We start from the raw sequence: 18371 nt of genomic DNA, 5'->3' as shown, positions 1-18371 counted from the left end.
AGATACCTCTGTGATTGCCGCCGGGCTCAGCGGCAGCTCAAGGCTCATTGCGGGCTATTTAAAATCTCTAAGACCTGCGACCAAGGAGTCACCTACAAAAAATGATGTAACCAGGAAGAGCAATCGAGCATGGAGGTAGGAGCTATGCAAACTTGAGTTGAACGTTTACATAGAAAGAGAGAGGCTCTGGATATTCATTTACAATGTAAATGTTTATGACATGGTGTGACTGAAGCGTTCACATTCCCAATTTTAAGCGTAACTGAACGTATGAGGTATAGTGCTTATCGATGCATGTAGGCTATGGCATATCAAACCATGAAAATATGTAAAAATGTCGTCAGCCAATCAATGTATTCTCTGAACGAGAGGCATTTCGATGATCTACTGGTGATGCCTGAAAGAGAAAGCTCGGGAAATGGTTTCGACATTCTGTATCTGTAGCCAATGAAATTAAGAGAAAACGAAGGAGTCACTGACAATGTCCAATCATTATAGGCGGAGTAGAAAGTGGGCGTTTATTATGTCTGTAGGAGCTGAAGGAGTTCTCTCCTCATCGCTGTAAGTGGTGTGTGATAACAGATGCGCTTGTGGCACGGGAGGCGTCAAAAGTGAAAGGGTTGACGAGGCCCTGAACAATTTAAACTGGACACTTCTAACAGATTCTTATCGACTAGACGAAACACGGATTTAGTAGATTCTTATCGACTAGACGAAATACGGATTGAGTCTTTGACTGCAAAGGTGAGAGAATAACGCTGACATGTTTGTTTTGGACATGCTATACCCAGTGGTGTAAAGTACTTAATTAAAAATACATAAGTAGTTTTGGGGTGTATCTGTACTTTACTTTAATATTTACATTTTTGACAATTTTTACTTTTATTCCCCCTACATTCCTAAAGAAAATAATGTACTTTATACTCCATACATTTTCCCTGACACCCAAAAGTACTCGTTACATTTGGAATGCTTAGCAGGACATGAAAATGGTCCAATTCACGCACTTATCAAGAGAACATCCCTGGTCATCTCTACTGCCTCTGATCTGGCAGACTCACTAAACACAAATTATTTGTTTGTAAATGATGTCCGAGTGTTGGAGTGTGCCGCTGGCTATCAGTAAAAAAGTAAATGTAAAAAAATTGTGCCTTCTGGTGTGCTTAATTTAAGGATTGTGAAATGATTTATACTTTTACTTTTGACACTTAAGTATATTTAAAAACAAATACTTTTAGACTTTTACTTAAGTGACTTTCACTTTTACTTGAGTCATTTTCTATTAAGGTATTTTTACTTTTACTCAAATATGACAGTTGGGTAATTTTTCCACCACTGGCTGTACCATAATCAGAACTGCCATCTTACGGTCATATTTAAGGTTCCATTGTCGTTGACAGAATCTTAACACATCTTAACACTTTGTCCTGAAGGGAAGCTATGGGCTTCCTTAGACAGTGAGAGTTGCATCATTGGAGCAGAAGTGCTGAGTGTGTAATGCAGCTGTTGTGTCACTGCACCAGGGTCCTCCTCACACTGACAAAGCAGCCACTCTCTCTCCTCTCCCCTGGCCTCACTCTGGTGCAGCTGTGTCAACAGACCGGTGCTTCCAGCTGACACGCCCCTCATGCATGAATGATTCTGTAAAGCTCCATCTATAAAAGTTAAACGTTATTTACACCAGGCAGAGTTTTAACTATGTTATCCTCTTCTGTCTGTCAGACATGGAACCATCACCCCCTGGCACCCCAACCACCCTGAAACCTGGCCCCTCCCCCCCTTCCCCAGCTACCCCTAAATCTACCTCAGGCACTAGACCCACCGTGACCCTGCCTAAGTCCACCCCATCCGTCCCGACCTCTCCGGTCTCATCTTCCTCCCCTTCTCGTCCTGGTCCCCCTCTCTCTCCTCCCTCGCCCTCCCTCTCCACCCCTCCTGCATCCCCCCTGCGGCAGCCCATCAGACCTGTCTCCCAGGCAGGACGATCCCAGCTCAATGCTGCCAGCAGGTCAGCTGAGGAGAGGAGGGGGGCTGGTGCTGCTGGAGATACCCCGGTCAGGCCCCCTACTACCCCTCTACGACAGGCTTCTTTAGCTCAGCCAGGTGAGTACAGCCAAAGACACACAAAACAACACAACACATTACACTCATTTAGCAGACGCTCTTATCGAGAGCAACTTACAGTTTAATGAGTGCATACATTTTTCATACTGGCCCCCCGTGGGAATCGAACCCACAACCCTGGTGTTGTAAGCACCATGCTCTACCAACTGAGCTACAGGAGGCCCCTAGCAATATATACTGTTGTTTTGGCTGTATGGCATCATTGACATTACAACACATTACAACACAACACATTACAACACATTGCAACACAACACAACACATTACAACACATTACAACACAATACATTACAACACTACACATTACAACACAACACAACACATTACAACACAACACATTACAACACAATACAACACATTACAACTCAACACAACACATTTCAACACAATACAACACATTAGAACACATTACAACACATTACAACACGACACAACACATTACACCACATTACATTACAACACAACACATTACAACACAACACATTATAACACAACACATTACAACACAAGACATTGCAACACTACACATTACAACACAACACAATACATTACAACACAACTCAACACAGCACATTACAACACAACACAACAGATTACAACTCAACACAACACATTACAACACAACACATTACAACACAACACATTACAACACATCACATTATAACACATTACAACACATTACAACACTTCACATTACAACACAACACATTACAACACAACACAACACATTATAACACAACACATTACAACACAAGACATTACAACACTACACATTACAACACAACACAACACAACACATTACAACACAACACAACTCAACACAGCACATTACAACACAACACAACACAACACATTACAACTCAACACAACACATTACAACACAACACATTACAACACAACACATTACAACACATCACATTATAACACATTACAACACATTACAACACTTCACATTACAACACAACACAACACATTACAACACATTACAACTCAACACAGCACATTACAACACAACACATTACAACACAAGACATTACAACACTACACATTACAACACAACACAACACATTACAACACAACACAACTCAACACAGCACATTACAACACAACACAACACAACACATTACAACTCAACACAACACATTACAACACAACACATTACAACACATCACATTATAACACATTACAAAACATTACAATACAACACATTACAACACAACACATTACAACACTTCACATTACAACACATTACAACACAACACATTACAACACAACACATTACAACACAACACAACACATTACAACACATTACAACTCAACACAGCACATTACAACACAACACAACACAACACATTACAACACAACACAACACAACACATTACAACATAACACAACACATTACAACCCATTACAACACAACACATTACAACACCACACATTACAACACATTGCAACACAACACAACACATTACAACACAAGACATTACAACACTACACATTACAACACAACACAACACATTACAACACAACACATTACAACACAACTCAACACAGCACATTACAACACAACACAACAGATTACAACTCAACACAACACATTACAACACAACACATTACAACACAACACATTACAACACATCACATTATAACACATTACAACACATTATAACACTTCACATTACAACACAACACATTACAACACAACACAACACATTATAACACAACACATTACAACACAAGACATTACAACACTACACATTACAACACAACACAACACATTACAACACAACACAACTCAACACAGCACATTACAACACAACACAACACAACACATTACAACTCAACACAACACATTACAAGACAACACATTACAACACAACACATTACAACACATCACATTATAACACATTACAACACATTACAACACTTCACATTACAACACAACACAACACATTACAACACATTACAACTCAACACAGCACATTACAACACAACACATTATAACACAACACATTACAACACAAGACATTACAACACTACACATTACAACACAACACAACACATTACAACACAACACAACTCAACACAGCACATTACAACACAACACAACACAACACATTACAACTCAACACAACACATTACAACACAACACATTACAACACATCACATTATAACACATTACAAAACATTACAATACAACACATTACAACACAACACATTACAACACTTCACATTACAACACATTACAACACAACACATTACAACACAACACATTACAACACAACACAACACATTACAACACATTACAACTCAACACAGCACATTACAACACAACACAACACAACACATTACAACACAACACAACACAACACATTACAACATAACACAACACATTACAACCCATTACAACACAACACATTACAACACCACACATTACAACACATTGCAACACAACACAACACATTACAACACATTACAACACAAGACATTACAACACTACACATTACAACACATTACAACACATTACAACACGACACAACACATTACACCACATTACATTACAACACAACACATTACAACACAATACATTGCAACACTACACATTACAACACAACACAATACATTACAACACAACACATTACAACACAACTCAACACAGCACATTACAACACAACACAACAGATTACAACTCAACACAACACATTACAACACAACACATTACAACACATCACATTATAACACATTACAAAACATTACAATACAACACATTACAACACAACACATTACAACACATTACAACACAACACATTACACCACATTACAACACTTCACATTACGACACAACACATTACAACACAACACAACACATTACAACACATTACAACTCAACACAGCACATTACAACACAACACATTATAACACAACACATTACAACACAAGACATTACAACACTACACATTACAACACAACACAACACATTACAACACAACACAACTCAACACAGCACATTACAACACAACACAACACAACACATTACAACTCAACACAACACATTACAACACAACACATTACAACACATCACATTATAACACATTACAAAACATTACAATACAACACATTACAACACATTACAACACAACACATTACAACACTTCACATTACAACACATTACAACACAACACATTACAACACAACACAACACATTACAACACATTACAACTCAACACAGCACATTACAACACAACACAACACATTACAACACAACACAACACAACACATTACAACATAACACAACACATTACAACACAACACATTACAACACAACACAACACATTACAACACAACACATTACAACACAACACAACACATTACAACACACAATACACCCTAACCCTAATACTAAGTTGAATCAAGGACATCCCCCTTCACACATCAAAGCTCAGACAACAATAATAACCATACCACATCCCTAACATAACCTATTTTTTTGACCTCCTTTATATACAGCACATTACAACACAACACATTACAACTCAACACAACACATTACAACACAACACATTACAACACATCACATTATAACACATTACAATACAACACATTACAACACATTACAACACAACACATTACAACACATTACAACACTTCACATTACAACACAACACATTACAACACAACACAACACATTACAACACAACACACCACATTACAACTCAACACAGCACAGCACATTGCAACACAACACAACACATTACAACACAACACAACACATTACAACACAACACATTACAACATAACACAACACATTACAACACATTACAACGCAACACATTACAACACCACACATTACAACACAAGACATTACAACACAACACAACACATTACAACACACCACATTGCAACACATTACAACTCAACACAGCACATTACAACACAACACCACACATTACAACACACCACATTACAACACATTACAACTCAACACAGCACATTATAACACAACACATTACAACACAATACATTACAACACTACACATTACAACACAACTCAACACAGCACATTACAACACAACACAACACATTACAACACAACACAACACATTACAACATAACACAACACAACACATTACAACACAACACAACACATTACAACACAACACATTACAACTCAACACAACACATTACAACACAACACATTACAACACTTCACATTACAACACAACACAACACAACACATTACAACACAACACACTACATTACAACACATTACAACTCAACACAGCACATTACAACACAACACAACACAACCCATTACAACACAGCACAACACATTACAACATAACACAACACATTACAACCCATTACAACACAACCCATTACAACACCACACATTACAACACAACACATTACAACACAGCACAACACATTACAACATAACACAACACATTACAACCCATTACAACACAACCCATTACAACACCACACATTACAACACAACACATTACAACACAACACAACACATTACAACACAGCACAACACATTACAACATAACACAACACATTACAACCCATTACAACACAACCCATTACAACACCACACATTACAACACAACACATTACAACACAACACAACACATTACAACACACAATACACCCTAACCCAATTACTAAGTTGAATCAAGGACATCCCCCTTCACACATCAAAGCTCAGACAACAATAATAACCATACCACATCCCTAACATAACCTATTTTATTGACCTCCTTTATATATCGCTTACCCTTATATTTAGAAATGAAACCGAAACAGGAATGCCTTGCCATCCATCCTCACCAAGGCAACCAATGTGTTTGCTATTTCACCAAGACTAAGCTTCTACTACTACTACTATCTAACCTAACCCCTTGGCTTTGTCTGATTGCCCATTATGTTTAGGACTTTGGGAGAGGGCAGACTGGGTATTTCACTTTCTGTCTCATCCTGTCTCATCCTCTCCGCCCCTACCCACACCCTCCAATCAGAACCTCTCCCCCTGTGGCTTGTGATCTATCCGTGACAGCAGCAGATGTTGACCAGAGCATGTAAAGCAGTCAGTCAGTCAGTCAGTCAGGGATTGCTGTGTAAGGCAGACAGAGAGCCCTCTCTCCTAACCCTATCCCTCTACTTCTCTCCATGCTTTTCTGATGCTACTGGCCAAAGCCTGCATGGAAAGCAAATTCCTTTCTCACTGCTTGGTATGGCTGGTTCAGGTGTACTGAATCTCTAATACTGCTTTTCAGAGGAGCACACATGGAAGTGAATTTATGCTACATGACCAGTGGGGACAAAGAACCAGGATAGAGAATGTGTGAAAAATGATATCTGAAAAAGAATAGACACAGATACACTTCTGATAAACGTGTTGGTGTCGTGTCAGTGCCAGGGGGTGAGGAGTAGCTGTTGAGTGAGCTAAATAAACTGTTATTTTAGGGCTGAGGCGCAGGGCTGGGCTAGGTCCACCATGCTGCCAGGAATCAATGGCATGTAAGGGAAGGAACTGGATGGATGCAGCAGCAGAGCACATGCGGATGGCTTCCTCTGCTCCTTAGTGACACAACACAGATGTACTACCTCTAGAAGCTTTATACAGTACAGCAAGACCTCACTTAGCCTACATAGGATAACAAGGGCTCTAAAACACATTTGTCCAACCTTTGCCTGCTCATAGTTCTTTAAAATCACATGATCATGCACATCAGATAATGTCATCAGTGTTTTCGGATGATGTCACCTGAAACATTTATCTTCTGCTGTCTCTTTGACTACAAAACAGATGATGATGTTGCTGGAGATGATGAATTTTATGTTGAAAGGGGTGGATTTTTCCTTTACAAATACATAAACGTTATTAGAGAAGAAGGACAGGTGGCAGTAATGGTTAGAGAGACTGTCTGTTGGGGGGGGGTGTCACAGCCCTGGTCCATGTGTGCTACTGAAGTGGTCTCTCTGTTCAAGGACAGTTGTTATAAGCAGTTAGCATCTGTCTACGGGAAGGAACATCCTGCCCTTAATGAATAACACTACTGCTACAGACTGCCACTGTTTGTGTGAGTCATATGCATCTGTTAGTTCCTAAAATGCTATGCAACATCTGTTACTGTATGTATCAATGCTGCCGGTCACCATGTAATAACCATCATAATGAATGGAGAAATAGATGAATGAGATGGGTGTTGTGTCTCTGTGTAGAGGAGCCAGAGGAGGAGCTGAGTGTGGAGGAGCTGGAGGAGAGGGCCAAGTCTGGAGACGCCAAAGCCCAGAGTAGGGTGAGTATTACCCATAGTCCACCTCAGAGAGACCACCAAAGCAAACGTGAATAGTCCTAACGTATGAACTACAATGGGTCTTCATATGGACCCATTGTTGGAGTGGGAAGAACTGCAGATTAATTTAGTTTGATTAGAATTGTTTGCACAATCCCACATCTGGCAAGTTTCTTTGAATGTGCACATATTGTAGGTGATATATAATGTGTCTGTGTGTAGATGGGCCGGTACTACTTGGCCCTGGCTGAGGAGAGAGATGAGGAGGTGAACAACTGTACAGCAGTGAGTTGGCTGGTGCAGGCCACCAAACAGGGCCGCAAGGACGCAGTCAAGATGCTACAGCGCTGCCTAGCAACCAGGAAAGGTGAGAGGGCATGGCCTAAACCATTAACAGGAGCATGGTTAGGTGTAGGGTGTAGTTACCCCTAGACTCTGATCTTGGATCAGTTCAGCATTTCCCCCACTAATGGTTAAGGTTACAATTTGGGGGAGGGGAATCTGATCCTAGATCTGTACCTAGGGAACACTTCACCTTGGAACAGTATGGAGAACCAGAGCAATTCAAGAAAATATTTTTGAATTGGGTCTGAAAAAGTACAGTGTGCAATTAAATGGAGTATGCACTTAAACGATATGCACTTAGCAAGAGTCAACTGTCATTGGGAATGTTGAACTGATTGTTTGTCTCCGTGCATGGCGTTTATTATGAGGCATTAAGGTTGTGTTTGTGGTTACCATTAGGCATCACGTCAGAGAACTTTGAGGAGGTGAAGAAGCTGTGTACGGAGACGAGGTTTGAGAGAGGAGTAAGGAAGGCTGCTCTGGTCATGTACTGGAAGCTCAACCCAGAGAAGAAGAGAAGGGTGGCGGTGTCTGAGATGCTGGAGAACGTGGAACACGTCAACACTGAGCCAGGTAGTGTACTGTCCACTGACATGACATACACTACCAGTCAAAAGTTTGGACACACCTACTCATTCAAGGGTTTTTCTTTATTTTTACTGTTTTCTACATTGTAGATGAATAGTGAAGACATAAACTATGAAATAACACATATGGAGTCATGTAGTAACCAAAAAAGTGTTAAACAAATCAAAATATATTTTATATTTGAGATTCTTCAAATAGCCACCCTTTGCCTTGATGACAGCTTTGCACACTCTTGGCATTCTCTCAACCAGCTTCATGAGGTAGTCACCTGGAATGCATTTCAATTAACAGGGGTGCCTTCTTAAAAGTTAATTTGTGGAAATTATTTCCTTCTTAATGCGTTTGAGCCAATCAGTTGTGTTGTGAGAAGGTAGGGGGGTATACAGAAGATAGCCCTATTTGGTAAAAGATCAAGTCCATATTATGGCAAGAACAGCTCAAATAAGCGAGAGAGAAACTAGAGTCCATCATTACTTTAAGACATGAAGGTCAGTCAATACGGAACATTTCAAGAACTTTGAAAGTGTCTTCAAGTGCAGTCGCAAAAACCATCAAGCGCTATGATGAAACTGGCTCTCTTGAGGACCACCACAGGAATGGAAGACCCAGAGTTACCTCTGCTGCAGAGGATGTTCATTAGAGTTACCAGCCTCAGAAATTGCAAAATACATATATATATATACATATCCTTTAAAAATATATATTTCCCTTTATTACTTTCCAACCCCACCACCCCTTCCCTAATTGGAGTAAACTAGTGAACAACAATGCTTAGGCCTCTACTTCCAGCTAATACATACTATATACATTTTATGGACACAGTCAATTTTACAATAATTCTATTTTGTTTGTTTTTACTCCTGAACTTCCTCAACCTCTCTGATCATTTTCATGATATCCATCCGGTTTGCTTCTATATGCCATATCTTTCTAACTGTGCTCTTTCACAAAAGCTCTCAACCTATAACCTATATAATTATTATGGACACAGTATGCTTTACATTAGTTATCTTGTTGTTATTAGTTGTTGTTAGTTGTTATTAGTCCCATCCTTCAACTCCATTCAACACCTCCCATCTATCTCTTAACACCATCCATATTGGATTTCTATTTGCCATATATTTTTCAACTGTACTGTGATGTTTTACAAAAGTTCTGAACCCTTCTATTCTCATTGTTTCTACAGATTGTAAATTGAAAATAAACATTTTTGCTAAAAGTATTATTATATTATTGATCGATTGACTATGACTTTTCAGATCACCAAGTAGTGCTATCTGCAGGGTTAGCTCCAGGTAAATATTGCAATCCTTTAGCCATTCCTGGACCTGTGTCCAAAAACAAGCTTCAAATGGACAGTACCAAAACAAATGATCTAATGATTCTGTCTCTTCGCAGCAAAATCTGCAGAGCTGGGAAGATTGTATCCCCCATATAAATAACATTATATTGGTAGTAAGAATTTTGTATAATAATTTAAATTGAAAAATTCTAAGTTTTGAATCCGGCATTCATGCAGCATATCAAACTGGGATAGTGTTGTAGGATACACTGGCAAGTACAATAATATTATATTTGCCAGAGCATATTATTTAATAAAAATCTGATTATTTCACATGGAGATGTTAGCCAGCTAGCTAGCAAGGGGAGACAACCAAAACGTGATTTTTCTTTACTTTCAACGCAAATAAGATGACAAGAGAACCTCTGCTATCGCCCCCTTGTGGATGTTGCTATTTGGGTGTCTGGACCTGTGAGGTATCATGTTACCAAAAGGTGCACATTGTTCCAATAAAACAGAGTTGTTACGTAGCTAGTTTTTCAACTTCGTGTTTCTCTGTAATTCCTCCACCCCAAGGTGCCGCTGCCTCCCAGGGCCCAATATCCAGCTCCATGCAGAAACAGAGGAGAGTACTGGAGAGCCTCGTCACCAGCAAAGGTTTGTGTATGTTTATGTGTTATAGAATCAAATGGAAAGGCAATGTAATAGTGAGTAAGGACTACCTCTCTCTCTGTGTGTCTCTGCAGCCAGTTGCTATGACGTGGGTCTAGATGACTTTGTGGAGATCACTAAGAAGTACGCTCAGGGCATCCCCCCCTCTCCCACTATGGCTGGGGCCGGCGGTGACGATGACGATGATGAAGCTGTGAAGAACCCAGACGACTTGCCCCTTCACCAAAAGGTCTGAATCTTTTTATCTCTCATGCGTTAATAACATCTTCACACACAGACGTAATTATCTTGCTCATGGATTTACCCTCTCTCTCGCTCTTTCTCTCTCTCGCTCTCTCCCCTAGGTGTTGAAGTTCCCCCTACACGCCCTGTTGGAGATCAAGGAGCACCTGATAAACTGGGCATCCCGGGCGGGCATGCAGTGGCTCAGTGCCCTCATCCCCACGCACCACGTCAACGCTCTCATCTTCTTCTTCGTCATCAGCAACCTCACCCTCGACTTCTTCATCTTCCTCATCCCCCTGGTGGTCTTCTACCTCTCCTTGTTCTCCATGGTCATCTGCACGCTGCGCGTCTTCCAGGTGGGATACCCTTCACACCGCTCTGGCCTTAGAGCAGAGGAACTGAAAGAGGATAACCTGTCATTATCCTGTAACAAACTAGGGAGTACTTGACCTTTGGTATTTTCTTGGAAAACAGAATAAAAATGGTTAGTAGTATGTAACTCCTATGGTAAGGTATTCCATGACAGCTATAGGATAATGTGTGTTCAGTGTATAAAGAGCTGTTGGGATTGTTCTTCCAGAACTCCAAAGCGTGGGAGAACTTCCGGGTCCTGACAGACCTGCTGTTACGTTTCGAGCCCGGCCTGGACCTAGAGCAAGCTGAGACTAACTTCGGCTGGACCCACCTGGAGCCCTACCTCTACTTCCTGCTGTCGGTGGTCTTCATGGTCTTCTCCTTCCCCGTGGCTGACAAGACCTGGATCCCCTGCTCCGAACTGGCCACCGTGGCCCTGTTCTTCACCGTCACCTCCTTCCTCAGCCTCCAAGCCTCCGCTGAGCTCTTCGCCCGCCGCGCCCTGCTCACAGAGGTGTTATCGGGGGTCTGTGCCCTTACACAACTATTACCCGATAGTGTCTGGTTCCTGCGGGTGTTAGGAACAACGTTTGTGACGGTGCCGCTAGGGGAGATGGTGGCGCTGAACGTGGGCGTGCCGTGTCTTCTATACGGGCACCTGATCTACCTGCTGTTCCGCATGGCCCAGCAGAGGGGCTTCAGGGGCACCTACCTTTGCCTGGTACCCTACATGGTCTGCTTCGTCTGGTGTGAGCTGTGCCTGGCCCTGCTCCACTTCTCCTCCACAATCGGTCTGATTCGGACCTGTGTGGGCTACCTCCTCTTCCTGTTCGCCCTGCCTGTCCTCACCTTGGGCTTGGCGGCCATGTTGCTCTTCCGGGTCCTCCAGTGGTTCATGGCTCTGGAGGTCACCAAGATGCTGGTGACTCTGACCGTGTGCGCAGTCCCGGTGGTGTTGCGGTTGTGGACGCGGTTCAGCCTGAACCCGCTGGTGGTGGTGCGGTCCCTGTCGCGGAGCAGCGTGGTAAAGCTCATCCTGGTGTGGCTAAGTGCTGTGGTGATGTTCTGCTGGATGTACGTCTACCGCTCAGAAGGCATGAAGGTAATCACTAGAACTAGTTTACTACATTATGCTACATTATGCCCAAAGCGCTAATTAAAACAAAATACAGGTACTAGCATATTTACATAGTAAAGAACAACAGAATGACAGAAGCAGATCTAATTGCAGGCAGAGTACTATTTACAGCCGAGTACTATTTCCAGCAGATAACTATTTACAGCACAGTACTATTTACAGCAGGGTACTATTTACAGCAGAGTACTATTTACAGCAGGGTACTATTTCCAGCAGATAACTATTTACAGCAGAGTACTATTTCCAGCAGATAACTATTTACAGCAGAGTACTATTTACAGCAGGGTACTATTTACAGCAGAGTACTATTTACAGTGTTCAAATGTAACAACATAAAGAATACATTAAATGTATGAAAAGCGTTAAATGGAATACATGAACAACATCAAAATAAAGTTGAACCAAATGTGAATGTGTGTTGAACAGGTGTATAACTCCACCCTCACGTGGCCGGAGTACAGTAACCTGTGTGGGCCCAAGGCCTGGAAGGAATACAACATGGCCCAAACCCAGATCCTGTGTTCTCACCTGGAGGGCCACCGGGTCACCTGGACAGGACGCTTCAAATACGCCCGCATCACCGACATCGAGAACGGAGCCCAGTCCGTCATCGGCCTACTTCCTGCGTTCGTAGGGAATTGGATGAGATGTATCTATGGTGAGCCCTATCCACTCTGTGAAAACACCACCGACCCCACTGCCCCTCCCCAGCTCCTCCCTGCACCCCTTCCAGAAGACCCCTTATGCAAACTGAAAAAGCTGGCCAAGCACGAGTGCCACATGAAGCGCTTTGACCGCTACAAGTTCGAGGTGACCTTGGGCATGCCCCTGGAAAGGAAGAGTAAGAACGGGACCATCATAGAGGACGAAGACGCCACCAAGGACATCGTCCTGAGGGCCAGTAATGAGTTTGGCCCTGTGCTCCTGCACCTGAGCGCTGGGAGCCTGGTAGAGTTCAGTACGGTTCTAGAAGGACGCCTGGGCTCCAAGTGGCCTGTGTTTGAGCTGAAGGCTATCCACTGTCTGACGTGTGCAGACGCCCGCATGCCCAGCGGCAGGCAGTACAAGATAGAACACGACTGGAGGCGCTCGGCCCAGGGGGCACTGCAGTTTGCCTTCGACTTCTTCTTTAACCCCTTACTCACCGCACGACTGGAGCAGGACGCTGAGACACAGACACACAGGGCAGAGGAGGAATGGACCAAGGGTAGTGGTGGATAAATGTAGAGGAGTGTACATTATGAGGAGTGTATAAGTGTACACTATGAGGAGTGTATAATTTCAGTATGGATTGTAAGTAATGCATTATGTCGATCACTATTAGGAGTGTATGGGAATGTACCGGTACATACAATCACATAAAGGTTTGTCAGTAAATCTGGTTCTGCAGGATGTTTTCCACTCCACTGTACTGGAGTTGCAGGACCGATGTTCAACTGCTTGGGGGGGGGGGGGTGTTCGTATTGTGTGACTGTTTTCATAGCTGCTGAGCCAAAGTGTGAGAGGATAATATCATGGACAACTTATTGAAACCACTCAATTCCAACGGAGGGACACAGTTTACACTAACTTTACACTTTCATACACCACAAACACAATCACTTCCACACAAATACACACACTGCCTCAACCTCCTCATTCATAGCCAATGTTTTCAGTCTGCCAATGTTTGAGAAAGTGTGTGGGACAATGCCGATCAACATTGTGATCAATAAGCTTATTGACTTGCTCTTGATATGCAGTCCAAATGTCTAATTGTGCATGCCATTCAACCAAATAGGCCTACCATTTGCATCCATGACACTAAAGGCTACATTCTATTAGACTTGCACTAGCCGACACCCGCATAGCGGTTGCTTTGATGGTGTCGGAGGTGGAACTACGTTAGAGCTGTCAAATCCACAAGCAGCTCCTGGCATTATACCTAAAGCGGACATTGCCATTGGCTGCACGGAGTCGCATTAAGAGAAATCCCATGCAGCTTTGTTTACAAGTTGGAACACTGGAATGTGAGATGTAATCTACACCTCCATTAGGATGATAGAAATCCTCATTATTTAGTTTCAGGATTTAAAATGTGAGCGTTGTTATTTCTATATAGCCTACACTTTCTCGTTCTGAACTTCTAACGTGAGTGGGACGGGTGTGGCTTTGTGACAATGATCAAGAGCAGCTGTTCACTGATTTGACAGAGCCAACGCAGTTACACCTCCGATGCCGCAAAACATCTGTGGTTGTCTGCTATTGCTGGTTATCGTTTCATCTGATTGAATCTAGGCCCTACTGTAGATGTTTTTATCTGTTGTTTGACTTATCAAGTCTGTTTACATATTAAGTAAAAGTAGGACTTTTTAACTACGTTTAAAATACTCAATAGTGTTTGTGTTTTACATATGAATTGCGTTTTCAAAATGAACTGCATTTTTTAAACAGTTTGAGGCCTTCATTCAGTTTCATTTTAGGTACTTGTACAGTTCTTGAATCGTTTTTCGTTTTCATGATGGAGAAACAAATGGACTTAAACTCTTCCAGTTGTCTCCTTAAATATTGAGCTTTAATCATTCTCATTTTGATACCCTTCTTGTTGTGAATATTAAGTCCCTTGTCTTTTTAAATCACATTGGTAAATCATTCTGATGCCACATTAGCCTAGCAGCATATAGGCTACAGACCTGTATCAAAGCCTGCCTATATCAAAGTGCACTTGTGTCCAAATAGAATTTTGCCCCGCCTTTACTGGTGTGCCTTGTTGTCCCTCTACCTCCCTCTCCTTCTCCCTCCCTCCTCCTCTTTCCCCTGCTGTGCGGGGTTCTGTTCTGTTCTGATCGCACAGTTCCAGTCTGCAGCAGGCCTCTAATGATGTGGTCACTGTCGCAGGATGTGATTTCACTACTGTGACCAATAAACCAATCGTGGAAATGTAAACCTCTGCTTCCTGAAGGGTTATTGCAATCACACGTACAAGGTTCTGATTCGGCTTCATGTTGTAATGACAGTATATTACCACTAGGTGGTGGTCAAGACTACAGCACAGAGACTCATCCACCTCGGGACTGTTTTAATGATGGAGTTCAAATATATTGATCCATATGAAGACTAATGTTGCAGCTACACGTCTATAAAGTACACAAACAGCAATTAATAAATTAATAGCACTCGCTATACATCAATGTTAACTGATTGAGTAGTGATCATATTAAATTGATTTAGCAGCTACAGAAGTTTAATAAAGACACCACAGCCTAACCCTAAACTATAGGATGCAATTTTGTTGAAATCTTTATTTAAAAAAAAAAAATATTAACATATTTATAATTGTTCATTAGAATTGTTTTCGTTGAAAATACATGAACACAAAATATGTGAATCAATGCCAGGGCAGCAGGACATGAAATCAAACACAAGTGACAAAAAATGAAATAATTTGGTGAAAGGCTGAAGAGAAGAGCGTAATAATCTCTCTCTCTCGTTGCCATTAACACCATCATCAGAGATGATCGGCTCTGTACTCTTGGTTATTGATCCAAAACAACAAACCTATGAATGTCAAAAAGAGTTGAATATACAGCAGATACCATTCAGGTCCTTTAAAGGTTTGGATTACAATGTTGATAAAACGTTCCTTTAAAGGTTTAGATTACAACGCTGATAAAACATTATTTTAAAGGATTAGATTACAATGCTGATAAAACATTCCTTTAAAGATTTAGATTACAACCCTGATAAAACATTCCTTTAAAGTTTTAGATTACAACTTTGATAAAACATTCCTTTAAAAGTTTAGATTACAAGGTTGATAAAACACTCCTTTAAAGGTTTAGATTACAACGTTGATAAAACATTCCCCATACCTCTGGTTCAGTATCTTCATTTAAAACCCATTTATTATTTCGGCTTCATTTCAAATGTACACCGTAAAACTGAACACTGGTAAACATGCTTTTTGTGTCGTGTAAACACAAACAAAAGGAGAGCTTGTTGTTGTTGTCTATGGGAACTAGTGCTATGTAGAGGCAGATCTCCAGAAGCCTTTTTACAGCCTGTTTATGGTTAGAAAGGCAGGCAGTAAATTTATATAAACCCAAAAAAATTCCATCATGCAGCATCTTTTTTGCTTGATTGTTGTGTTTCATTTCAAAGTAGCACACGACACAGCCAAGGTCCCTAGCAGTCTTCACAATCAACAGAAACGTCAGGACTAAACGTCAACAAGGTGTGGAACCCAATGTCCTACTGACTAATGTTTCTTGTGTACTATTAACTGTCATTGTCATCAATATTACCATCATCATCATTAATGAGAATAAACATTTTTAAAAAGGGAATTGCTGATTTAACTAAAAAAACATAATTAGACTTCAAACATTCCGCAAACATTCTGTTTCCACTAATTACCACCAGGAACCACAAAGGGTTTTTTACACCAACGTCAAGAATCAATCCAGCCTGTAGGAGAGGACTGAGCACAAACATGTACAGAAACAGAGGGAGGAGGAGGAAGGGGAAGAAGCAGATGATCAGAAAAAGACAGACGCATGTGAAAGCTCCTCCTGTCAAGAGGTCAATACCTCGGAATGCAAAAACGACCAATAGCAAAACAAACACCATCAGATCAGCCACAATCCAGAGGTCAACAGTCAACACATCCATGATTTAGAATTACATCAACCATAATCTAACATCATTCTCATTGGATTATCCAGCTCCCCCTGTCTGGCCCTAGGGCGGGCGGGTCCATCCAGTATTTTGGGGGGAGGGGGGTAGACTTCATTGCGTGGAAGGGTGGGGGGCAGTGTGTGAGAACTGTGGAGTGTGTGTCTTTACAGCATCTCCCTGTCATCTGGAGAGAGTGTGTGTGTGTGTGTGTGTGCATATGTTACATGTTCTTGATTGCCTTACTGAATGTCTGCGAATGAATGTGTGCATCAGCGTGTGTGTGTGTATATATCTCCAGCCTCTCTCTCTCTCAGCCGTGCATCTCCTGGTTGAGTTTGTCCTGGAAGATGTACAGGTTGTTGGTGGCAGCGATGGCGATGATGTTCTCCGTGGGGTGCCAGGCCGTGTGCAGGATCTTCTTGGTGAAGTCCAGGCTGTCCACGCTGATGTCATCCTTGCGGCGTTTCCCGCCCTGGCAGACACGCCGAGGCTTGAGCACGGCCCGGGGCTTACTGCTCTCCCTGGACGCCTCCAGGGTCACGTCACGGTTGGTGTTCCGGTCAAACATCCGGAAGAAGTTGTTGTAGGCCCCCGTCATGATCACACTGAGAAAGGGGTATGGAGGGAGAAAGTGAGAGGAGTTGAGAGGAGTCAAAGTAAGTCAATATGCTAAGGTACTAGAGAA

The 18371-nt window shown here is 41.7% G+C and overlaps 2 protein-coding genes across 4 annotated transcripts in view; one reads left to right on the top strand and one right to left on the bottom strand.

Moving 5' to 3' along the window:
• The first annotated feature begins 676 nt into the window (after nt 1–676).
• Nucleotides 677–14424, top strand: LOC311105240 (wolframin-like). Its single transcript, XM_084147323.1, has 10 exons — nt 677–744; nt 1723–2103; nt 8353–8429; nt 8649–8793; nt 9171–9344; nt 11218–11302; nt 11392–11542; nt 11658–11894; nt 12119–12994; nt 13457–14424. The coding sequence occupies exons 2-10, from the start codon at nt 1725–1727 to the stop codon at nt 14249–14251; spliced, it is 2919 nt and encodes a 972-aa protein (XP_084003449.1). The 5' UTR covers nt 677–744; nt 1723–1724; the 3' UTR covers nt 14252–14424.
• Nucleotides 14425–16352: 1928 nt separating this feature from the next.
• The window catches only part of LOC311105157 (serine/threonine-protein phosphatase 2A 55 kDa regulatory subunit B gamma isoform), a 47730-nt gene continuing 45711 nt past the window's right edge, over nt 16353–18371 (bottom strand). For all 3 annotated transcript variants that reach the window (XM_084147203.1, XM_084147202.1, XM_084147201.1), the window contains one exon: nt 16353–18291. In XM_084147203.1, the coding sequence (XP_084003329.1) occupies nt 17997–18291 (295 nt within the window). In that variant the 3' untranslated portion in view covers nt 16353–17996. The remainder of the gene's footprint in view (nt 18292–18371) is intronic.

This window comes from Coregonus lavaretus (genome assembly GCF_964263955.1).
Source record: "Coregonus lavaretus genome assembly, chromosome: 29".
Lineage (NCBI taxonomy): Eukaryota > Metazoa > Chordata > Actinopteri > Salmoniformes > Salmonidae > Coregonus > Coregonus lavaretus.
Note: the sequence above shows the minus strand (reverse complement) of the source record. Positions and strands in the feature narration are given on the sequence as shown.